The following is a 24020-nucleotide window of genomic DNA, read 5'->3' on the forward strand; positions in this document are numbered from 1 at the left end:
CTTACAAGTTCAGAACAATTGACCATTTACCAAGGCTGCGGAAAATATCTCCTCAGCCTATCCTGCTTCGATGAAACTGCCGCGCCGACGGGCAACATCCGCCAGTCTTACGCATTAGTCGACAGCGTCGTCATGTCGCAGTCCGCACCCCAGTTCATTCGTCGCTCCCACCCCCGTTGCTGACAGTAGTGGCCCATCCATCCTGCATTGAAGTGGATGCGGGAGCACACCCTCCCAGAAAGATGCCGCACTGCCGCGGGTATCGGATTCGTTCCAAGAACTCGGTGTTGTGTTGCATGATTGCCTTGGGTTCCGAAAGCACTGGGTGGACTCTAGACCTCCGGAAGAGAGAGTGAGACTGGGCGGTGATGTGGTTGACCAGCCCGCTTTTCTCTTAAGTTACAGCACTACTACTCGGCTACTACTAAGTTTAATCGTTCTGTCCCTTTTCGAGAACAATGCGATCGGGTCGGTGACAACAAACAGGACCCAACCCACTCGCAACCCAGTCGGAGTACCTTAGTCACCTTTGACCAGTCCTCCAAGGTCAAGACTAGACTAGACTAGGGCAGGTTAGGCCCGAGAAGTGGTTCCCTGACTAGGAGTCACTAGTGACTGCATGTCTAAGGTACCATGTAACGTAACATGTCGGCCGGATGTTCTAGCCGAGATCTGAACAACGATATGGTTAGGACTAAGTAAACTCTGGTGGATGCAAACTCCGGCCAGTCACAAGTGGCAAAAGACTAAGCTTTTCATAGGAGAAACAGGCCAGAAATTGGTAGTTACGAAAGGAAACTATTGGAAGGCAGACAGGAAATAGCCGGATGGACGGAACGTCAAACAAGCTGCGTCGAGTTGCTAGCTACATATGATATGTACGAGTATGTACGGAGTACTGTACAGTGAATAGCAGAAGCTCGTCTAAGCTGTTTCCCGGTCGGCCTTCGGCTTGTTGCGAATTTTGGGACAACGGGACCTAAGTTTAAAAATGTACAGGACATTTGGTGCGTGCTACATGGAATTAGAACGCGGGCGGTGGTCGGATTTGGTTCCTGCTGTGGGCCCCTTCTCAGTCACTCTCACTCACACACTCACACACATCCTCTCTCTCTCTCTCTTTCTCTCTCATACTCATACATCGTTATAGGTAGGTATATTGTGACTGGTAACTTGATACTTCGACGGGCAAAAATACCTTTTGTAGTTTAGCTCTACACTACCGTTGTCGGAAGATATGAATTGGAAGCTGGTTGGGCCTCTCTCCGAGGAGCATTTTTATTTTATCTAATCCATAATTCAAGGGTCCCGCTTTATATGGCACGTCCCGTGACACTTCATCGGATGCACTCCAGTCTTAGAGTTGTTCAGCTATTGACGGGTACGATGGAAGAAGCCAGTAATAACACTACAGCAATGTTAAAAAAAAAAGCAGGGTACTGTACGTACGAACTAGCACTACTACTTATTTACCTTACAAGCGGTGAGCGGGGGGACCATTGGTCCCCTCGCAGTCAGCAGTGTTTTGATGAGGTGCGGAAGTCTGTGCAGAGGGCGGCAGAACGGCTGAAGAGAGCAGGCGGTAAGGCTGTAAACCTTACAAAACCTCATTGCCAACACATGGAAGGGACACATGGGAGGGATATTCTCGGCAGAGCGGACAATTGAAGGGCTTTGGCTGGCCAGACCTTTTTTTACTTCCCTTCTCTCCCTCATCTACTTCTCCTTTGTCCCTCTCCTTACGTACATGAGTCAGTCAATCAATAGACCAACAACCAACGAGCCATGATGCACTCTCTCGTCCGGTCGTCTGGTGTGTATGCATCGAAATCAACAATTCGACCGGGGCTAGGCCACCTGGACGCAACTCGGTGAGTTCCGTCACAGCACTAGTGAAATAATTGGTTGTGGCCAGTCGACTTCTCAATGGCGGCTGCGCTCAACTAAAGGGTCTAGCTATGTCACGATCCATGATGGCTATTCTGCAGGTTTTCTTCTCGCGTTCGCTCTCTCTCTCTCTGGCCTCTTCCTCCCTCGTTCTCTCTCTCGTTTTCTCACTTCCTCGCTTCCTCAATCGACTGGTCCTTCTGTGCCGTGTTTTGCCCCTCTTTGCCCACCCACAACGACGGAAGAGGATCGAATGCCGACACATCTACGGAAAACGTACTGAGTAACAATGGTGGGCTTGACGGGCCGGATATTGTTCGAGAGTCGAGCCTAACCATCCACGTGGGCCATGCATGGACCATTGGCCCACCTGCACACCCGCTGAATTGAAATTGAACAGAGACATGTTTCTTGTCGGTGGGTTTATAGCCTACAGAGCTCCGTACGTACTCAGTACTTTACTCTACTCACATCACCCTTTCAGTCTTACCTCTCACCATGACACCGTAATGTGGATTCTGGGCCCCCAGTGAATTGATCATGCTGTCTGAGAGTAGCGACTGGCAGTCGGAGCCTGTCAGCCATTAATCTGTTGCGCGAATAGGGGTCTTCGTGGTCAATGCCCTTCAACCATGCGGCGGCAGGTTCCAGCCAAGCATCCTAGTGCGATCGTGGTAGCTTTGCATGCGGTCTCTCGGTGTCGTAGACAATTGCCGTGTACAAGGACTAAGCGACGCTTTTGATTGGGACATAGGATGCAGACTGCTATTCTGCCTTGGCCCCAAGACAACCCAACCCGACACTGAACTACTCGTACTACGTTCACCTTATCAATATTCGCGAAACAACTAACTCTTCCAGTACTATCTTGAAGCGGTTCTTTTCTTGTGTGTTTTTCATCGTCGACACGCGCCAATGCGCACGCCTACATGAGAGGATGAAGTTCTGACGTCCGATCGGACGAGAGGTCTGATGACGAGGTCGGAGGTCTGTATAGCCTAACTTACACTACGGATAGACTATGTGTAATAATGAATCGATGGCCTCGTTACTCTCGCCGGGGATCTTTGGTCGGGATTCAGCGGGCCAGCGCCACTTGAGATTCTTGGCCTCGGATTTACTTCCGACAGCCTGGCGGCCGGTTGAAAGAGCATCATGTGTAGTTGTGTACTGTATTTACTCCGTCCATAGCCGGACTCCTAGATTGGTGGCTGTTACAACCGTCGCGGGTTTCTTGCTTGCTCTCCTCCCAGGTTTCGGTTACTGAACCGTGCGACCCCACCCCATCCGGATTGCGCTCTGCGTACTGTACTCCGTAACTTACTCCGTACTTTCTAGATCCTGCATCCATCCTAACAGTCTGTGTGCTTGCTTACTTGCAGATTGCAGGGCTACTAATTCTAACTAATTCTCATTGTTGAGCTTAGCGGCTCATTTTCTCCGATCCTTTCCGCTGACAATTCAAGATTTGTTCCGACCTAGTAACCTCAGCCGCAAGCACACGAGCTTGAACACTCTGACATTAGTTGGTTAACTGTCGTGTCGCCTTTGATTCAATGTCGGGAAATTCAAAGACTAAGTCTGCAAGTCCGTTCTTCTTCTTCCTCCTCCTCCTCCTCCTCCTCCTCCCGCCTCTTCTCGCTCTCTCTATCTGTCCTTTTCCTGTCTCTGCCTCTGCCTCTCCAAAGGATTGTCTCTTGCTTAGTCTCGTATTCGATCTACCACGATTCAAGGCCATGCCTGCGGGATGGACTGCTTCGCCCGATCCAACCGGCGCGCTTCCACGCATGTTGGCCAGCCTCGGCCGAACTTGCCAGTGGCATGAGGGCAGTGGCTAGACCCGCGGGCTGGACTATACCGTAGTAGTCTAGCTGACCTAGCGGCGGGGGCTCGAGATGTCGTGATCAATTTGGGAGGAGGGAACAATCTCGCCCTATATTGACCCGCAATTTAAGGAGATGCTTGAGATGTCAATCTGATTATCTTCTCGCTTTTGCCCCCCTCGGCAAACTGCCGGTATCTGCCAAATTGGGAAATACTTCCTATCAGGAGTTACCTACCTGCCTGAGTCGTGGACATTTCCCGATACAGTCGGCGGATAGTAATCATCCTTGTCCTTAATGGCTGAAGTATTCAGTAGCTGCTTAGTTAGTATACTTTAGGCCTCGTGCATGCAGCTGTTCATCCACCTGACGATGTTTGAGCGTTGCAGCACAAAGGGCTTCTCCGACAGGGAGGGGTGGGAGGTGGCGCTTTTCATTCGATTTGGGGCAAATAAACAAAAAGTAATGACGTCCGGGAAAGACAATCTTCACAGGGGTCTCGAACATAGGTAAATGAATTGGGACTAGTGGGTTTTCTCTTCTTTTATGGAATTGCAGCCGGGTGTGATAGTTACCACCTATGCTTTGAACACCCTACTGAGATGACTTGATATGACCTTCCAATTGCGTCTTATCATGAGTTAGGTCATTACCGTTGACGATTCACGAGTCAACTATCTTTAGGGTGTACGGTGACGGCTATCGGACTTCCAAAGCTCGAGGACATGTTAGGTCTTCGCCTACATCGCTCTCACTACTGCTATCGCCCTAGAGCCTAGTGCTCTCTAGCCTTCAATTGAGGAACCTCAAATGAATGCGACATATACTAAGTGCCATGGTGATTCAAGCTGCGCAGTCCTCTACGCCTATCACCAGCTATGCCGAAATACTCATCATAATAGTAACACGCATGGGTGTTGCAGAATACAATTCCTCTTCCTTCCTTCTGGCGTCAATCTCATATTTATAATCATCTCAAGCACTCCATATCATAAACCCTTGGAGCATCTCGCAAACCCTCACGGAAGGGTCTCTACCACTTCCTCACAAATTGAAAACTATCAACCGCGGCGACCATCGCGCCACCACTCTCGGACCCGGAGATAAGATAGAAGGGAGAGAAAACAGCGTCAGAACACAACATAAAATCGCATTCTAGACACCATGGCCTAGGATAAATAAGCCCTCGCGCGCTGAACAGTAACGGTCTCATCCCTCCTCCACTGCCTGATAGACAGACTCCAGATAGTACTTGTGAGAAAGTGGAGAGAAAGACATCACTGCCTCGCATCCTCCCACCGCTTCACCACCACCTCCACGATCTGGCGTAGCCCTTCCATCTCCTCCTCGACCTGAAGCCCCAGCGAGGTCGGGTCGAAGCTGCTACCCACGTAGACGGGGATGCGCAGCCTGCGGGCGAGGATCTTGGCGACTCGGGTGGTGTATTCCACGCTGTTGGGGGTGGAGTAGATTGTTGTTGAGAGGGGTGTGGTGGGGGATTTGAGCTAGGGGTTTGTTGGTTAGTTGCAGGTAGCTAGCGTTTGGGTGTTGTAGATGGGCATGGGCATGGGCATATGCGGTATGGATATATGTGATATAGAGGGCATCAAGGGCGAAGGTATAATATTCGTGCATGAGTGAGGAAAAATTCAGTGACCCCATCAATCAAGGTGTGGGTAAAAAGCATATGGGTTCAGGTTCATCCTGAGCATGGGGGACCTGTTTTGATGACGCAGATCTATCTATATTGTCCACTACACTTACATCAGGCATCGCGTAGATCAAACTCCCCATCGGCTTCACTGTCCCCGCTGAGTCGCCCGGGGTCGACGTAGCGAGAAATACCATGGCACATGTGTCCAACAAGGTCAGATGAATATGTGCTGTCGTGTGAAGAGCCTTGGGCAGTGGGAAGGAGATCTCCTGCGGGTGGAGGCGGGGTGGGATGGGCTCTGCTGCTGTCGCCATTTCCCTGGGTCCAGGAATCAAAGGCCCTGAGTGTTTACAAGATCTGCTAAGCCGATAAACCGGTTGCTTGTGAATGAGCCGAAAAGAGCTGTTTGTTTTGCTGGCCCGAAGTATAGAAAGATTGAAGATGGGCTGGAAGGACTGCCAGTGGGCGAAGTCTCGTTCCGCTTCTGGACTGGGGAATCTCATTTTCCCCGCCAAAAACAAAAAAGAAAAAGAAAAAGAAAAAGAAAGCGGGTCTCTCCGCGGCGGGCGGCCCTCGAATTCCATCTTCCGGCTTTGGAGTCTCATCATCGCTTGTCATTTTTCTCGCACGCGAGTTTCTGCTTGGAGCTAAATTTCCTGGTTCTTGGTGTTATCGCTGCCTGGGATCATTTGTTGTTCTTTCCTCCCGGTTCGAATGTCTGGAGCGATCGTCTTATCTCAACATGTCACACGATATCACCCACTCCGTCAAATCGGAACCCCACGATGACTCGGAAGATGTGCGAAGCTGGGCCGGGGACTTCGACCCGTTGGCCGACGCCGATGAGCGGCGGGTGCTTTTTGCTGCATTGGATTCCTTCAGGTGCGTGCGGATGGTCTGTGTGGTACAGCTTCTGGAGCTTCTGGTGTCACCGTCCTATCTTATCGTTCGTGGTTGTATGTAGCCATGGTTACTGGGTTCTTGCTCTACGCTACGCTAGTCCTACAGTGAGGGGAAGGTCGCCATTTCTCCAATAATCCATGCTTCGCATCACCATGATGGCTTTGAATACTTGAGAATCTGCTGACCATGGCAGACAATATCGGAGAACGGCGCATATGAATACAACGCATCGGCGGCGACAAGCATTCTACGCGCTGCCCTCGGCGCATTGGCAGATGCTTGCCGAGCCGCCCTTCTCGATTCTGGAGCACTTCAACCGGGTAGACGATGCTATCGACATGAATGCGGAGATTGCGGACGCGATTCTCGCCACGGGCCTATCGTCCTTTGGCTTGTCGCTCGACCCGAACCCGGAGGACCTCCGGGAGAATTGGCACGGAACGGCCAACACCTCTGATGTCAACAAGGCCCATTCGACTTTGAGGCAGTTCTACCGCGACTGGAGCGCCGAAGGGCGCGCCGAGAGAGAAATCTGCTATGACCCGGTCCTCCAGGACTTGCGCACCGAGTTTGGTGCGCGCACCGCTGCGGGCCAGGAAATCAGGGTGCTGGTCCCGGGAGCTGGCCTGGGTCGCCTGGTCTTTGACATCGCTCGGGCAGGCTTCTCACCCGAGGGCAACGAGATCTCCTATCATCAGCTTTTGGCCAGCAGCTGGGTCCTCAACCACACCCTCGGTCCTCAGAAGCACACGCTCTACCCCTTTGCCCTGCACTTCTCGAATCTGCTGTCGCGGGAGCAACAGCTCCAGACAGTGATGATTCCCGACCGACATCCGGGCACTGTGATGGCAGAAGCGCAGGAGAACCCAGAGGGCCCTCCTTTCGGCCAGATGAGCATGTCGGCGGCGGACTTTGTGGTGCTCTACCGCCAGCCTGATAACCGAGAGGCATTCGATGCGGTGGCGACGGTCTTCTTTATTGATACCGCCCCGAACCTGATCCGGTATATCGAAACAATTCATCACTGCCTGAAGCCGAACGGGCTCTGGATCAACGTCGGGCCGCTGCTATGGCATTTTGAGGACGGGGCCAACCGCAGCCACGAGAACAGCCACGACTCGCAGGACCAGGGGATCAGCGAGCCAGGGAATGTGGAGTTGACGGAGGCCGAAGTGTTCTGCCTCGTGGAGCGGATGGGCTTCGTGATCGAGCAGCGCCAGCCGGCACACGAACGGCCGTTGTGTGGGTATATCCAGGACCCCAACAGTATGCTTTTGCCGTTGTACCGGCCATCGCATTGGGTGGCCCGCAAGGAAAGCCACTGAATTCTTTCTCCTTCTTGGAAAATAATCATTAGTGTCATTCAGTATATAGACTAGATAATATATAGGGTGGATCAAAATCGGAGTCGGAGGGTAAGTACATGTATGTTATAATAATCATACTGTACGGGAAACATGGGATCGGGTGGAGACCAGACGCTGTTCAGCCGCAGCCTTGAGCCCGACACCAAGACAAAGAAAGAAAGCGGCGATCCAATTCAATTTATCCCATCCAAATTTGCCCATTCCGGGCGAGGCTTAGCGGCATTGGGGCCAAAACAACGGATGATGGTTCCATCGCAGGCTCAGGCACTAGAAGAAATGAGCGAGGCAGAAACATTCTGTTAGAGAATAGAAAATCATGGTAGACCGATACTGTACTGTACTGTACTGTACTGCACTGGCTTATACCTCTTTCTCTGCGCCAATTGTAAACAATCAAGTCACTAGGGGTCAATCAAACCAATTGAGGTTGCGGCCTCAGGCGTGGTAAGATACTGTACTGCTGTAATGAATGGTATGGAACCTAGTGTTGAATGGACCAGACTTTCGATACCTTGTCTGGGAATTCAATCATATCAAAAGCATGAACCTGAAAGCATTATGGTTCTATGGTTCTTTCTTTCTTTCTTTTCTGTTCAATAGGGTGAAGTGCTCTGTACTCTGTACTGTACCCTGTTTAATTCACCAGGCCGGTAGTCGGAAGCCGATCATTCCAGAGAGAATTCCAGGGCGCATTTCACCTGCTAGCAATCTGACAGACAGTCAGTCAGTCTATCGATGACAAACCGGCTTCGGCTCCAGCTCCAGCTGCTGTGCTGTCTGTCTGACACTTCTTTTTCTGTTCTCTTCCTCTTGACCCAAATTATCAACCATCAACATAATTAGAACCCATTCCGCCGACTCAGCCCTGTTATTTAGTGGATGTTGAAATTGTGGTTCAAGTTGTTGTTGTCGTTGTTTGTTGTCCCCGCAATCTGATCCTCCCCACTCTCCCTCTCTCTCTCTCTCTCTCTCTCTCTCTCTCTCTCATTCTCTCTCTCTCTCTCCCCCTTCCTTTGATTATCCATCACATCCTCACTCAATCCCTCACTCTATCGCGGGCACTGCCTCTTCCTTCTCCCTCGCCATTTTTGGTCCCGCTCGTCTTACATCCTTTCCTTTCTTTCCCCATCTCTCTCTCTCTCTCCCCCTCTCTCTTCTACCACTTTCTTCTCCATCTCCGTACTATTTTCTGTTGTCATTTTCTACTACAGCACCGCCCCATTCTCCAACTATCCACTTTTTCTTCTCTCCTCTCTTCTCCTCTTTCCTTGTGCTGCCGCTGCTGTTCCTCCCTCGCGTCCGCCTCTTTTCTTCCCCTCCCCGCCTCGTATCCCCTCCTTCCTCTTCCTCCCTCTCTTTGTTCGTCCCCATCCGTTGCTTTTAACGGTTGTGCACAATCAAGGACCTGATGAGCTCACGCTTAAACTTCAAATCGTTCACCTTTGGGACGAAGCGCAACAAGAACAACTCAACTCCGCAACCTCTTCCCGTGTCGACACTATCCAGCCAGGGAATCAGCACTGCGCCGTCGACCAGCACTCTCGTCGCTCCTCCCTCTTCCACCTCGCCCAGCTCCCCACCATCCGGTCACAGTTCCTCTACCACCAGCTTACCCATGAACAATCAAAATCCTTTGGGCCGCCCCCCGAGTTATACCTACAACACGGTGGGCCGGCCCACCAGCCCGCTGCCGCCTGGCCCTCACCACCCACCCTCCATCAATACCAGCCTGCAATATTCGCAATCTCCGATGGGAGCGCCCCCCGGGTATGGACTACAGCAGCCCATAGCCCCGGGTATGACCCCTGGTCTTCATCAACCCCAATATTTGCGCAACCCCGCCGTCGAAGTCGAGGGCGCTGGCCGCAGCAAGGCCCAGCTGATCGTCGGTATCGACTTTGGGACAACCTTCTCTGGAGTCGCTTTCGCCTTTGCGACCAACAACGAAGCTCGGGAAGACATTATCACAGAGTGGCCTGGGGCAGGCACTCACACCAAACAGAAGGTGGGTCCAAACAATCTCCCCGCACCTCATATGCAGGCTCCCCTAGATTGCTCACTCGATTCCCGGTACCCCCCAGATCCCAACGGTGCTGTACTACGACCAATACCAGAAGGTGGTAGGATGGGGTCCGGATATTGCAGATGCGCTGGCCCCGACTGGTTACCCCAAGCAAGGGGTCCAGAAGGTCGAATGGTTCAAGCTCCAGCTCATGCTCTCCGGCAACACCTACATCGACCCCATCAACCTGCCGCCCTTGCCGCCGGGCAAGTCCGAAATCGATGTCGCCGCCGACTACCTTTTCAAGTTGCGACAGGCAATGCGGGCCCAGCTTCAGAAGACCCTCGGCGAAGTGTTTACGCGAGAAGAACGGAACATCCGATACTACCTTACCGTTCCGGCCATCTGGAACGATGCAGGGAAGGCAGCGACCCGGGCGGCAGCTCTTCAAGCTGGGTTTCTACGCGACGAGAACGACAACCGCCTCACCCTGATCTCGGAGCCGGAAGCAGCTGCGCTCTTCTGTGCTAAAACGGGCTTGCTGAACCTAAAAGTGGGCGACGCCATTCTGATCGTAGACTGCGGTGGTGGTACGGTCGATCTGATCGCGTATGAAGTCGAAGAAGAGTCACCCTTCAGTGTCGCAGAATGCACGGGTGGCTCGGGTGATTCATGCGGTTCCACTGCTCTGAATCGGAATTTCAGCAACATCCTTAGGGCCAAGATCCGCAAGATGAAGCTGCCCGATGGCTCACGCACCGCCGGCAAGGTCTATGCCAAGTGTATCATGGACTTCGAGAATCGTATCAAAGCGGACTTCCGCAACAACGGCCAAAAATGGGCGGTAGACGTGGGAATTGAAGCCGACTTCCCCGATGCGGGCATTGAGGAAGGATACATGACGTTCACGAATGAAGAGATCCTGCAGTGTTTTGAGCCGGTGGTTAACCGCATCCTCGAGTTGGTGCGCAATCAAATTATCGCGATTCAAGCGCAGAACCGATCGCTCCAGGTATGCCGACGGATGTTTAATGTGCAGTGTCCCATGACTGACCTTGACCCAGAACGTCCTCGTGGTGGGTGGATTCGGTGCTTCGGAGTACCTCTTCCAGCAAATCAAGTTGCACGTACCGCCACAATATCAGACCAAGGTTGTTCGACCTATGGATTCGGTTGCAGCGATTGTGAAGGGTGCCGTGACGGCCGGAATCACTGAGCGGGTGGTCACCCACCGTGTCGCTCGGCGGCACTATCTGATGGCAACGCTACAGCCATTCAAAGAAGGATATCACCCCGAACAGTACCGAGTTCCCAGTCTGGACGGCCGCGATCGCTGCAAATACACGCGGCAGATCTTCATGCAGAAGGGCGAGCGAGTGAAGATCGGCGAGCCGGTCAAGGTCAGCTTTTTTCGGCAGGTTGCCCCCGGCGCCACCCTCATGTACGAGGATATTTTGTATGCCTGTGACGAGGATGTGTGTCCGGAGTACACGAAGGACCCACGTAAGCTGCTCTTTCTATAGAAAACTGTCCATTCAGCACTGACAAAAATCCACCGCAGGCATCAAGGAAGTTGTCACCCTCACATCGGACCTGTCCCGCAAGAACCTGGAAACAGACTTCGAGCGCATGGACACACCCCAGGGAACCTTTTACCGCGTTTACTTCGACATTTACTTGACCCTCGATGGTAGCGAGTTCAGCGCGGAGCTAGTGTGCCAGGGTGAAGTAATGGGACGCTGCAGGGCCAAGTTCCGCTAGTTCCAAATACACCTCGAGAAGAAAGGGGGAAAGGGAGAGGCTACAGATATGATGATACCCGGTAGAAGAAAGAAAGAACTCGGACCCAAGGTTTTCCCAAACATATGCGATATATAAATCTCATGACACACGCAATCACGCTGCACTGGCACTGGGATGGCGTTTAATATTCTTTTTTCTTCTTGTTTTCCATTTGGCCCACTGACACTTCTCTTCCCTGACAATCATCGACAGATTCGCACCAGGGAACCACCCACCAACTCTGGGATATACTTTTGGAATGATTGTGCTATGCTGCTTTATATCTCTTGATACCTTTTGATCTACAAATGCTCTGATGCAATGTGATTTGTGATTTGGTCACCATAGCCAAAATACTGGATTATGACTAGTTTGAGTCCTTGTTGCCGAAATAGGGTCTCACCTTGGTTTCCGGGCCCCAGTGGCCCGCTGAGCCTTTGTTAAGTTGGCACTAGCAGGATGCAGAGGATTTCCTGATCTTGGAAGCCATGTTAGTGCAAGCATGTCCTGGTATATTCTCAACATCCTCGATCTCTCCTAGCCTAAGACAACCCCAGCCTAGGTTATACATACAGCACACGATTTTCAACAGCTCCCTACCTCTCGATCGGGTTACCATCGTCACATAGTCAATCGAATAGTCAAGGACAAGCTGACCAAGCAGCCAACCACCAACGCCCTCAAATATTGAAATGGAAAGACGGAGGCTATTGCCAGACCCACTTCTTTACCCCGTAGAGTACCATCAGTTTACTTACCAGGCCCAAAAAAACTGTACTTGGGTAGTGGATGTATGTGCAAAGGGGAGAAAGAGAAAGAACAAAAGAAAGAAAAGAAAGTTATCGAGGTAATAGGTGTGTGAAAAGCAGGCAAAAAGAAAGAAAGAAAAAAAAAAGATCGCCAAACGTCCCACTCCATACATCTTCTCTTCCTTCTATACTTGTGTATCAAAGTCAAGGTAGAAACTCACCAAAAAAAAAAAGAAAGACAAAAGAAACCCCCCCCCCCTCAAAGAGGGAAAGAAAAGAAGAAAGAAAAGGATAAAAGTGATTAGAAACCTAGAGAAAGAGCATTTCCCCCTCCCCCAAAAGCCCCCTCCTCTCCTACGCCCCGGACCTATCTCCGTCTAGATATACCACCCTTTTCTCCGTAACAAGAGAGACGACACACACCAAGAAGCAACAACGTTTGCGCAGGGCTTGGGTGGAACGTGATTCAATAAGGCCGTACGGTAGGTAGGTTGGTAGCCTACTTGCCTACTTGTCAAGTGATGGTTACGTATTATAGTAGTTGTTGATAAATATATACCCCATGGAAAAGTCAAGGTATACCTACAGTAGGTGTACATGCTCCAGAAACCAACTCAACTATGATCGGCCAACGGCCCTCCCCCACCCCTTCCCCCCTCTTTCGCCGCCCTTCTCTCTCCCCACCGTCATCAACCATGACGACAATCCATGCATGACATAGAAGAGAATTCCACCACACAATGAAAAGCACAAAAAAACAAAAGATTCGATCACGCGCCACATCTGGATAAGGGTGGTCGGCCTGGGCGTCGAAAAAGTGGGGGGGTAAAAGGAGGGGTGGAGGGAAGAAGGGGGGGAGAGAGAGAGAGAAAAGGGAAAACAAGCTGCTGCATGGCTTAAAAAGGAACTAATGCGTGGCGTTGGTTATCTTTATTTTCTATCTCTTTGTGGGTTCTCAAATTTGTTTGCCATATATTAGTTTGTATTTATCTATCGCATTGTTGTCTCGATAACCGAGATACTGACGTTATGTACTAACTCTGGCCTTGATTCTCTCCATTTGCCACGAGGGCTATTTTCTTTTATACAATATACGAGAATAGCGAACGAAACCGGTTCGGACTGCATTTACATATCCTTTCTGTTTTACCCTGATTCTACCGTTCCGAATGATCCGAGGCACAAGAGAAGCATTCGTTGAGGTTGGTAGAGTATGAACACGGAATCGATCTTGAGTGGTTCTTTCTGCGGGCTTTTTCGGATGCGAGATGGCGGTGCGCATCAGATCTTATTGGAGATGCATGTTTGCTTGAGAACCTATCAGATTCGCCTCGGATGGGGGTTCTCCGAGGTCAATCTATTGGGAACCGGGGAGCCTTGACGCCTGATCTGACGTGGTCTCTATACCGGTATTCCTTAGATGTAGAAGTTGTATCAACATACACAATCAGGAATCGGGCTTGGGTCGTGAAGCTGCCCTCGGAAAAATTGTCTGCTTGCACCACAGGGTATGTATGCCACGGTAGACTGTGGCTCGACCATGTCGATCATGAGTGTTCGACAGACGGGGATCCGCTGAATGATAAGAGGTTGATCTTGTATCAGTCTATCGTCGTTCCATTAGAGCCCAACATCCGAGGGAGATGCTGATCACAGACTCGTAGCCGAGCCGGCTCTCCTGGTATCTGCCCTCACCTCGCTAGCAAGAATGTTCGTACACTTTGCTGAAGGATGACTGAGAGTTGCATTCCACGCATGAATTCTCGACGCAGTGGCGATAGTCTTAGAGGACGCTGGAGAAACAAACCCAATGCAAATCCTCCGTCATGGGCAAGGACAGAGAAGGACAAGCTTGAGGGAACAGGGTTAGCGAGTGAGTCTGCAGGGCTCCAACAACCGTACGGATTCAAGCCTGAACTATCACCCCACGCCTACAGTAGGACCTTCCATTTGCGGTAAATACAACCGCATGATGTCTCGCTCTTGCCCGGGGCTTCCAGCTCGGACGACATAGGGTCCCTTGAGTTGAAGCCAAACGAACGCAATTACCTTGTCTGCTCGACTGCAAGCAAGAGGAGGCGTACATCATCACTTCAGATGTAGCCATACTCGTCAGGATTTGGCTCCTCCGGGTGTCCACGAGACCATGCCTCGTTATGGCTCCCTGTCCTTAACGGTCAAGGAAAGGCTTTTCATGCATGACTGTCAGTTAAAATCTCGGAATAACTGTCAATCATTGCCGACTGCCGTCATATGTGTCTCAGCCCAAGCACATGTATGATCCAAATCCACTTTGACCAAATCAACACGGATACTGGGCCACAACCCGCAATATCACGAGCTAGGGCCATATTTTCAAGAGCGGCTTGCGTAGGTCGACAAGCTGACAGGCAGGTCTAAGCCAGCCTCCCTTTCCCGGATGATTTCCGATATCCCAGTCTTGCTCATGATTGTGGCTCGACCAGAACAGAATCTCAAGCTTGCGGAGACAGTATCCTTATCCGCGAGACCAATCGGTCATGCTGGAAATCAACGGTTAATGACACTGGCATCATCGAGGCGTTCCTGTTCAATGACGAAATCCTGGTTATTGAAACAACACGCTCGCGACAAGCACCGTCTGCGCCATGTTGGACACCTCGCTGATCCCGGCACGATGCCTCCGACTCGTGTTATAGGTCTCGATGCAGAAGAGGTAATGCTGCCGTTGCTAAATTGGTCATCACACCGTGGGCTGAGTGCATTCGATGGGGTTATAACAAGCTCTGCTAATTCAATGACAGGTCGATAATATGCAGCTCCTCGAGGGTTAGCAAAGTGTCAGATCCACTCAACCCCAGATCGAGCATCGTGCATGATGGCAGGAAGCTACGAAAGAGCTCCAATCTCAAAGACCCAAGCTGCCTTCACAGCGCCACTATTCGCGAACTGGCCCCGTTGTCGGTGGGCCCGGGTTGTATCCGGCTGAATTGAGCATTCGAACCAATGAGGATGGGATTATCTCGGCCGTACCAAGCGTGCGATAGTAGGTAGATGTGGTAATCCCAGCTAGGGAGACGTTTGGTGGTTAGAAGGAAAGGCCGAGAGCACATCGTGAGAAACGAGTCTGGAGTGCGCAGGATCACATGATGACCTATCACCTGCAAAGCCCTCCATACCGTGGTCATGTCACATGCTGTCAGACTTCAGAACCAGGAAGACAGAAATCGTACATTGAAGAAAAGGAAGTGAGAGCCACAGCCAAGCTCGTCCATCGCCGGTTACGACCTCCATGGGGCTCCAAGCCTCCAAACCTCTGACCTTCTCCGCTTCTGTAGCGTTAATCTACCTCGCATCGGAGGGTGTCTGCAGCTATCAATTTTAGGATAAGAGCACAGGGGCGAGATTCAGCCATGGATGTGCATCCTTGCTCTCCCTACTATGATGTGCGGCGACATTAAGTCCAGCCCGTGGCTAGGATTGGCCATTGTACCTCTGCTGGTTTTAGACGCTGGGTCAACAACCAGTCCTGACACAAGTACGAACGAACTTCTTTGCGCGCCCATCCATTGTCCCGCGCGAGGGAGTAGTAGTTACCCATTTCGGCACTATCTATTATCACCACCATGCGGGAAATCGTGGAGAATCATTGCCTTGTACTGACTTAGCCAGCCGTCCGTGCACTAGGATCCCATCCTCCTAGGACCATTTGTGGCCCAGTCGAGTCCCACAGACATTGGATCGCAGCTTCCTTTGGGGCCTCGAATGCTCTATCTCTGAATCGTTCTATAAGTGTGGAGTAAGAAGAGGAGACTACTTGGTCTGACGCAAGACTGGATTGAAGAGGGCGAGGTCAACACTATGGAGTAGTGCCGTTTGGCCCGCTGGGCTCGCAATCCTGGCCCACCCTTTGATTATCATAGATGAAGTGTAATTTCTTTTTCTCGAACCGCGTGCCAGCTTATCAGCTCGGAAGATAATGTCCTATCCACCTAGACGTTGGGATGCCTGGCCAGGCCTTCAAGAGGCGATCGCGGTGATGCTGGAAAAGGGCCGATCCATGGTGATGAACCAATTGGGAGAGGTAGAACTCCACTAGAAGCACTAAAAACTCCCTGGTCCAAAGTCTGCCATGGACAGTCTGACACGAAAGGCAACAGGTGCGATACCATAGGCGTCCTACCAGCCGTTGGTTTATCTCGGAGGATTTGACATCGTCGGTGGCGGGTGAAAACCAGAGGCAAGTGCTGTAAGCCTGGGAAGTGAGAGACACGAAACTGCTCACTAGCCGGGAGTCGATGATGAGAGGATCTAAGGTTTGCCGAAAGGGTTTGAGAGGCAACTAAAAAAGAAAACAAGAAAGGGAAAATCGAGGTAAAATGTATTCAGAGCACAAGAAAAAAATTTTTTTTTTTAAAAAAAAAAAGCAACGAAAAAGACCAAAAATGGGCAAGAAAGGAAAGGCAGCGAGGAAATTAGGTGACGAGCGGAATCAGGGAATAGGCAAAACAATGAAGAGGGAAAAAAGCGCATTCCTCCTTGAGACACCACCATCGGCAGCACCCTGAAAGGAGCAAACGTACCGGTTCGCTCGAATAATTAATTCCTTGCTGACCTGCGGCAAGCGCGCTTTGCGCGACCTGAAGCGGTTGCAGCGCAAGACCCCAGATGGGAAGAGAGTGGAGAGCTTGTCTTAGACGGTCCCGAAATCTGGGCTCATGCTGGAGAGGTGGATCGCCCGCTGAAATCTGGTAGCCTTCTTTCTTTCATTGTTCAGGTGGGCAACATGTTGTGGTTGCTGCTGCTGCTGCTGCTCCTGGTGGTGTTGCTGCGGCCACTTTTATCGCTCAATGACTAGCATGTTACTCTTCTGCAATGTATGCAATGTATGTATATGCACATCGCATCCAATCTCGCTAGTCGGTTCATGGTGTAGGGTCTGCATCCCGTGGGGAACGCAGTAAAGGACTGGCTGTGACGGCTAGAGGGACTGCAAGGACACCTCATAGTACGTCAGAGTCGATTACATACTTTCTCTGAACGACTTAGCCTCGAGATAGTGTCACTGCCGCTCCGAACCCGTCTGACCAGTCGCAGCGTCCGAAATGGCCAGCAGGGCCGGCACGTCAATGAAGGCTGATGGAGACCTCCTAGGTGCCTTCAATCGGTCTCCAGCATGACAGGCAGACCCCGTAGAATTTCATAGCCGCCTAATTGATGACCGTCGTCCTCTTACGTTGGAGCTGATGACCAGCCGATGCCGAGCTGATGCCGGCTCACGCAGGATCCCACGCGCTTTTTCTCGGCCCATGCTCACTCTATCGCACAGGGGATGGAAAATGTAGGATAATTTCTCATCAATCCGGTCTGGAGACATGCCTGCCCGGCTTTCATGCTAAAGTGCGCCATTTCTTTCTCATGCTCCTTCTGTCGTCGCGAACCCGATTTCTTCTCTCCTGCGTCCGCTCCGGGGAATAAAAGACGAATACCGCTGGGGCGGAACCGCAGGAACCTGTTAGACAGGGGAATCAATGTGTTCTGAACTCGGATCGGGTTCAGCTCACGAGGTCTTTCCAATCGAGGCGCACAGACAAAAATACGCGTGGGCTCCGCCTGACGATTTTCCTGGGAAGGCGCAGAGGTACCGTCACAGCCATGACTATTCTTTTCACCATCCCCATGGTATGTGAGTAAGCGCATTAAGTTCGTGCCACACTCGCTCAGCTCGAGCGAGTAGATAGGTAATGCTACCGTCGCAAGTATACTGGAGGCTTAGTACATGCTCCGGCTGCGGATCTAGAGCGGAGACGGACCTGCGCATCGTTGGGTCTACTAAGCCACTTAGAGTTCGCCTCTCGATGGGTCCTCCTCCCCGCGTTCACCAGAAGGTCCCAGTCGACTTAGATTTTGACAAAATGCTAGATAATTTAGTTAGATCATGTGAATGCTGTCAGGTCTTTTTCTTTTTTCGGGGCGGCGAATTGCGGCTTTTGCGGGGAAAGACAGAACGTATCAGAAACCGACCCAATGTACTGAATCCGGAATGTAGAAATCCCCTTGTTGATATCGTCTGACCTAATGATGATCCCGGACACTATAACCTGCCGTCACGAATATAATTGGGGCCATTACCCTCACCGGGGGAAGGGGTTTCGCCATCGTTAGTGCGGCCCCGGTCTGGTTTGCATTGCGAAGGCTTCGATATATAAGAGTGGTCAAAGATTCTTCGCAAGCCGGCCTCTATCCTCAACCATCTCCCTTTTTATGTCAGAGCTTATCTTACACTTTTCCGTACAAAGTACTCTCAGCGGGCAATGAATACCTCTATATGCGTCGGAGTCGCGTTTGCGTTTCTTTTCCTTATCATTTCGAAGATCCGAAAGACCCTCTTGTCAAGATGGGTCTCCACACCAAACAATGAGGTGAACTGCAGTGACCTCAAGCCATACCCGGCTCAACCCATCAAAGGTCGAGAGAGGTACCGAGTGATGATGGACGTCCGGAGGTTAGACGTGGCAAACTGGCTCACTGTCGACAACAACTACATGGATGAGCATGTTGTTCGGGGTCAATTATTGGAGAAGGAAAAGAGTAAAGTGCTGCAATGCCTTCCAGAGTCATACGACGCGTGCATGGAAGCATTGGAGGAGGTGGTCGACTTCCTTTGTCAACGGTTCTCGACCGTGTTCGAACGAAAGAAGTCCGGTAACGAGTGGACCATCCATAACAAGATGACGGGTGAGACGTTTGTCGTTGGTGGAGAGAATAAGAAAATCGATCCGCTCGAGGTTGCCGTGAGGTTGACGATGGAGGATCTGAGCATCCTGATGAAGAACGAAGACGACGAATACTACCTGTTAGTATACACTATCGCGACTCATTATCGTTTACTCGGACAGTGACTGATGATTTCGGACAGAGCGGCCAGCGCAAGTCTATTCCCGGTGGGATGGACGGTGCAGGAACGTATCGGGTGGACGATTTCTAAACTTCACAATCCTGTGCCTTTGTGGCACCAGCAAGTCGCTAACTCTGTCAGCAAGTGAGTGGCCTCCTTCATAGCTCAGCCGCGATGAGTGAGGAAAGAATTGCGGTAACTGATTTCTTCAATTCTAGATTTCTTGCTCGTCTGACTCCAGAGTCCCCGATGGAAAGATCTAATTACTTCGTCGAAGTAAAAAGACCCGACGAAGAACTGTTCGATATTCTCTATCGCCCGACTTCGTTGTCCGAAGACAATCCAGATCCATCCCCGCAGGACATTGTGATTCGACGTGAGCGTCAGACATTCCGTCGATTACCTCGTACGGGAACGATTGTGTTTGGTGTCAAGACTTTCTTGACAACATTGGAGGAACTGCCAATGCAAGAGCTGCAAAATCTCGCGAAGGAGATCAAGAGTTGGCCCGAGTATGTGGGAGAATACAAGGGTCGGGAAATTTGGGGACCAAAAGCACTCGAGTTCTGCGAAAAGAAAACTCGGATGATGGAAAAGCAGGAGGTCTAATGAGAGGAAAGAAGAAAAAGAAGGAACGGAATGAAGGCAGGCGCGGAAACAGCATTGGTGGTATTTTGCCTCTCACGCTTCACGCTTCACGCTTCGTATCCCTTCGTTGCATTTGGGCCAGCAAATCGATGGAGAGGGCGGCTGTCTGATTATTATTTGCAAAAGTCACTGTCCTTAGCATTGCATCTGTACTTTTGAGCCTGTTTTGTTTTTTTTGTCTTGATATCCGTTCTTGGGCTGGCTGTCTGTCTATCTGTCTGTCTATCTGGTTGGTTGGCTGGTGGTTATTTGTTCTGTTTTTGGCGGTTCTACTCATTGGCATGGTAGAGATTGGGTGATTTGTATGATTGATGACGGTTATAACACTGAACCATAATGAGGATGACGTTTTTCATGGACAAGATTGACCTTGGATAATGTTTTTGAGCAACAGGTTGCATTAACGTAAAATCATAATCATCGAATTAGGATTCAAAAAGTTTTACAGACGTTAGCGACGTGGGGATATGATTGAGATGAAACGAAGCCAGTATAGAGAAGCCGATGGATGTACCAATGGATTGGAAAATCTATCGAGTATGCAATAATTATATAGAGAATATTGTATGTTCAATTGACAGTTCTACAAGATGCAGGACGGGTATATTATGTAGGTGTCACATTTCTCAGATCTTGGATCGTGGCGGTTCATCCTGCTTGAGCCGTACGACACCCTGATTCTCTCCAGCATTAGCACTGACTCAAACCAAGTGAGGACTTCGAATACGTAGGACAGCCATACCTCTTGCGTGCATGTGGCGATAAGAATTCCATCTTTGGACCAGAACTTCTGAAGAACCAAGCCTCTTCCCTCGCCAGCCCACGGACTTTCCATCTCGGAGAACATCCATTCGTCTGCTCGGAATGCCCAGGGATTGTGAAAGTAGATCGAGTGGTCAAGGCTTACCATCATGCCCACTTCCTTGTGTTCTTTGGGGTCCTGACTCGTAGCCTTGCTCAAAGCGCCCTCTAAGCGACGGCGAAGCTCCACGGTCTCTTCCTCTTTTAGCTCCTTCAGCGCACGTGCAATGTCTTCATCGTCTAGATCTGACGGGTTCTTGAGAGCTTTGAGAAGCTTCTCGAGCTCGGCCGGCGAGGAAAAGCGTGGGATATCGTGAACTCTTGACACAGTGCCAATGAAATAGCTGTCGGTAATGTATGCAAGGGCGGATAGGTGAGCACGGTGTCCTCCTGCATCGGATATCTTCCCTCGTGACCGGAAAAACCGTCTGACCTTTTTGTCTTCCGGGGCCAAGTGACCTACAAATTGTTAGTCCACGACGTCAAGGAAGACCCATCACTCCGCGTTCGAATACTGACGATTTACAATCCCCGCTCTGTGTGATTCGAATGGTCCGCCGCCTGATTGTTGGAATGCCCGTTTGGCACCAGGTTCCGACTCCTCTGGTAGCGCGACGGATGGCATAGATGAGGCATGCTCAAGCTTTTTCCTACCGCCACTGTTGGCTTTGCTGAAACTCAGTGTGGTGGTGAAAATAGGTCGACCGCGCTGCCTAGCTTGCACCGTGCGGGTGGTGAAACTTCGACCGTCGCGGACTCGCTCGACGTGGTAGACGATGGGGATTTCAGAGTCGCCGGCCAAAACGAAATAGCAATGCATGCTGTGGACGGCAAAATCATCGGGGACAGTTCGCATCGCGGCGGCAAGAGATTGGGCGATGGCGGCACCGCCGTAAATGCCTCGTGCGCCCGGAGGATGCCAAAGAGGCCGGGTGTTTGTGAATACATCCTGGTTGGATTAGGCGGAATCAGAATTAGCCCCTCAAATGAAGAAAGCAAGAGAGAAAGGAGCAAGTGTCATACTCTGCCCACGTCAACCACAGGGGTCAACTCTAAGACGTTCTCTATCGGCGCTTTCGAAGGGTCCAGTGGCGGGGGTTCGAACAAGGTCACGGATTTGGCCATAGTGGGCATACACAGTCCCTAACAAGCACAGGAAGTAGTCTTGAATGATTGCAAAGCGCTGAGATATGAAGGGCGCTCTTTTAATTTGAAGCCCAAGTCGGAAAAAGGGTCAGAGTTCAGGAGTCAAGACAACTTTTGGAGGGGAAAGTTGGAGTCTTCACTTTCCAAGTCCCGCCCTGCTGTTCCGCGCGGTCTGTCCCAATTGGGTAATTGCCGAGGTTCCATTTTTGTGGATCGGGTTATGAAGTGATCTTCATGGATAGAGTCGTTCGTTAAGTCGTGGTTAATGCACATTGATCTGGTATAATGGGGTGTCAAGACGAGATTATTCAGTGTCAGCTTCGGCATGACTTGGGAAATGCGACCGTCAACGTGTCAGATGACAGCTGTTGCACAGCGGCTCTATTATGACTATAGATGCTGGACTTGCACATGCTCCATTCTGTCAAACTTGATGCTGAAATCTGATGTACGGTGGGTATGTCTGCCAGAGGCATGAAAGGCCGATTGCTGAAGTATGGAATTCAATGCACTTTCTGTCTACCTTGAGCGGCACTCATAGCCGATCTATTTTCAGACTCTACAAAATTAGGCACCTATCACAAACCATTTCCTACATCAGCATGGTCGCTGTGCCCAGGCTACGCTGAAAGAAGACCCAAAAGAGTGAAATGGTAGAGAAGTAGATTCAAAGACACTATGAGCCGGTGGCCCGGTGCCACAGCTATATACTCTAGATTCGCTATGTTTCAGATGGTGTTAACAAGCGACGACTAGACTGGATTGGAAACCTGGGAAAGGTACTTCAAATGATGATATAATTGACTACGACACGAGTGAGCTTTCAAGTGCATCGACGAGACCAGAAGTGTTGCTGTTTTATACAACTGTTTTGCGCAACCGTGACCACTTAAAACACATATCCAATATCCTCAGGGAATCCGGGGGCATCTCATCGAAAATAATTCTCCTCCCGAGGAGGAGGTATGAAGGTATCCCAGCCCTTGCCAGGATTAACCAGCTCGGGAGCCTTGACTTGGAATGTCTTGTGGTACATCTTGGAGCTTCGCTTCTTCTGAGAGGACTCTGGTTCTAAAAGTCGCTGTAATTGCTGGCGCTGCATCTCTTCATCAGTCAAGTGCGGGCTATGGCGATGACCCGCTCGAGATAAACCGGGGATGTCCCACGCATAGGCACATAAAGCTCCAAGGCCAGAAAGAAAAGCGAAGGTGCTGGAAAGGCCAAGGCTGACGATTTCCAGGCTGCCCATAGGGAGCAGATTTCGACAAATGACGTTGAGCAGGACGTTCAAGAGAGCGAGGAGGTTTGAACCCAGGCAAGGTCTGAAAAAGCATTAGCTGGATGGAATGGAAGATCGTCAAGGCGCACGTACAGAAACAGAGAATAAAGCAGGAAATTGCGGTCCTGAGACTGAAAGCAGACGACTGCGAGCGACAAAGAGTATGCAATGGCGATGAGGATGAAAGCTGCGATTGTCGTGGGTGTCTTATTCGCAGGGAACTCGGCTTCGTCATCCCCGAATGCTAGAGGCAGAACTAGAAACCTTCACAAACAGACTTATCAGCACCTTGTTCTATGCGTTATTTGCGATGGACAAGGACACACCCCACAAGAAGCACTTGCGACGAAAATGCCGCGGAGAATTTCCATAGTGGACTGACGAGCTGTAGCGGTGTTTGTCGCTCCTGCGATGCTACAGAGAGTTCTTGAAGTTGAGGGGTAGACATCGCAGGTGATCCCCAGCCTACAGCTTCTGTGAGGGTCAAGGCAGCATCGACAGAAGCTGTCATCGGTGTGGTCTTGGGTGTAACTTGAACCAAAGTGAGCGCGAGGAGCAATACGTAAGGGAGGCGATGTTTGATCTAAAAACCGGCGGTCAACGAAGTAACCACGACGATACGGCGCGGAAAGTGCGATGTACGATGCAGATACCGTAGTAGAAGACGATGGCTGTGCAGCTGATGGACGGATTCGAGGCGCATGGCAGCAGGGGTAAGAAACGCAACCGGTGCCAGTAAGAAAATTAAGATGGCAATTATAGAACGTGGTCACAGGGGTCGTGCATCACAATCTCTGGCATTCATTTGATCAAAACCTTGACGGCCGCGACTGATAGATTTCAGCGGGCGAATGGCGTGGAGTCAATGGCTGCATACTAGTTTAGTGCTGCTGCTATAGCTTCATCTGTTTTGCGGTTGCTCAGGAGTATTCAATGTCGATCAGTCTTGTATAGCTCGCAACCCACGTGTGATGCAGGCTGCCATTTTCCATATGTGCGAGGGCTTACTCCGTTTTCTTTCCCCCCCTCTCCCTGTGTATTACTAGATCGTTATCTTATGCATGTCTGAGGTCAAATCCCTCACAAGACACCCAGGATGAGT

At 50.8% G+C, this 24020-nt stretch overlaps 8 protein-coding genes across 8 annotated transcripts; 4 read left to right on the forward strand and 4 right to left on the reverse strand.

Annotated features, from left to right (window-relative positions):
• The first annotated feature begins 1966 nt into the window (after positions 1–1966).
• Positions 1967–2289, forward strand: BO72DRAFT_447006 (uncharacterized protein). Its single transcript, XM_040944430.1, has one exon. The coding sequence runs from the start codon at positions 1974–1976 to the stop codon at positions 2172–2174; it is 201 nt and encodes a 66-aa protein (XP_040802354.1). The 5' UTR covers positions 1967–1973; the 3' UTR covers positions 2175–2289.
• Positions 2290–4605: 2316 nt separating this feature from the next.
• On the reverse strand, positions 4606–6034 carry BO72DRAFT_447007 (proteasome assembly chaperone 4 family protein). The gene is made up of 2 exons (XM_040944431.1): positions 5475–6034; positions 4606–5215 (listed from the first exon to the last, which is right to left on the reverse strand). Exons 1-2 carry the CDS (start codon positions 5676–5678, stop codon positions 4988–4990), a joined length of 432 nt encoding a protein of 143 aa, XP_040802355.1. The 5' UTR covers positions 5679–6034; the 3' UTR covers positions 4606–4987.
• A 293-nt stretch (positions 6035–6327) lies between these two features.
• Positions 6328–7767, forward strand: BO72DRAFT_447009 (N2227-like protein). Its single transcript, XM_040944432.1, has one exon. The coding sequence runs from the start codon at positions 6543–6545 to the stop codon at positions 7590–7592; it is 1050 nt and encodes a 349-aa protein (XP_040802356.1). The 5' UTR covers positions 6328–6542; the 3' UTR covers positions 7593–7767.
• Positions 7768–9042: 1275 nt separating this feature from the next.
• On the forward strand, positions 9043–11397 carry BO72DRAFT_457817 (Hsp70 family protein; the record flags this gene model as incomplete). The annotated part of the gene is made up of 4 exons (XM_040946350.1): positions 9043–9639; positions 9686–10648; positions 10701–11139; positions 11198–11397. 4 exons carry the CDS (start codon positions 9043–9045, stop codon positions 11395–11397), a joined length of 2199 nt encoding a protein of 732 aa, XP_040802357.1.
• Positions 11398–11925: 528 nt separating this feature from the next.
• On the reverse strand, positions 11926–12394 carry BO72DRAFT_447011 (uncharacterized protein). Its single transcript, XM_040944433.1, has one exon. The coding sequence runs from the start codon at positions 12338–12340 to the stop codon at positions 12173–12175; it is 168 nt and encodes a 55-aa protein (XP_040802358.1). The 5' UTR covers positions 12341–12394; the 3' UTR covers positions 11926–12172.
• Positions 12395–18302: 5908 nt separating this feature from the next.
• BO72DRAFT_526760 (heme-dependent oxidative N-demethylase family protein) lies at positions 18303–20052 on the forward strand. The gene is made up of 3 exons (XM_040950057.1): positions 18303–19002; positions 19066–19188; positions 19263–20052. The coding sequence occupies exons 1-3, from the start codon at positions 18461–18463 to the stop codon at positions 19651–19653; spliced, it is 1056 nt and encodes a 351-aa protein (XP_040802359.1). The 5' UTR covers positions 18303–18460; the 3' UTR covers positions 19654–20052.
• A 174-nt stretch (positions 20053–20226) lies between these two features.
• On the reverse strand, positions 20227–22087 carry BO72DRAFT_447014 (acyl-CoA thioesterase II). The gene is made up of 4 exons (XM_040944434.1): positions 21517–22087; positions 21013–21442; positions 20435–20952; positions 20227–20366 (listed from the first exon to the last, which is right to left on the reverse strand). Exons 1-4 carry the CDS (start codon positions 21616–21618, stop codon positions 20319–20321), a joined length of 1098 nt encoding a protein of 365 aa, XP_040802360.1. The 5' UTR covers positions 21619–22087; the 3' UTR covers positions 20227–20318.
• A 483-nt stretch (positions 22088–22570) lies between these two features.
• BO72DRAFT_457820 (uncharacterized protein) lies at positions 22571–23429 on the reverse strand (the record flags this gene model as incomplete). The annotated part of the gene is made up of 3 exons (XM_040946351.1): positions 22571–22961; positions 23012–23182; positions 23245–23429. 3 exons carry the CDS (start codon positions 23427–23429, stop codon positions 22571–22573), a joined length of 747 nt encoding a protein of 248 aa, XP_040802361.1.
• Between the last annotated feature and the right edge of the window lie 591 nt (positions 23430–24020).

The sequence above is a fragment of the Aspergillus fijiensis genome, assembly GCF_003184825.1.
Source record: "Aspergillus fijiensis CBS 313.89 unplaced genomic scaffold BO72scaffold_17, whole genome shotgun sequence".
In the NCBI taxonomy this organism is placed as follows: Eukaryota; Fungi; Ascomycota; class Eurotiomycetes; order Eurotiales; family Aspergillaceae; genus Aspergillus; species Aspergillus fijiensis.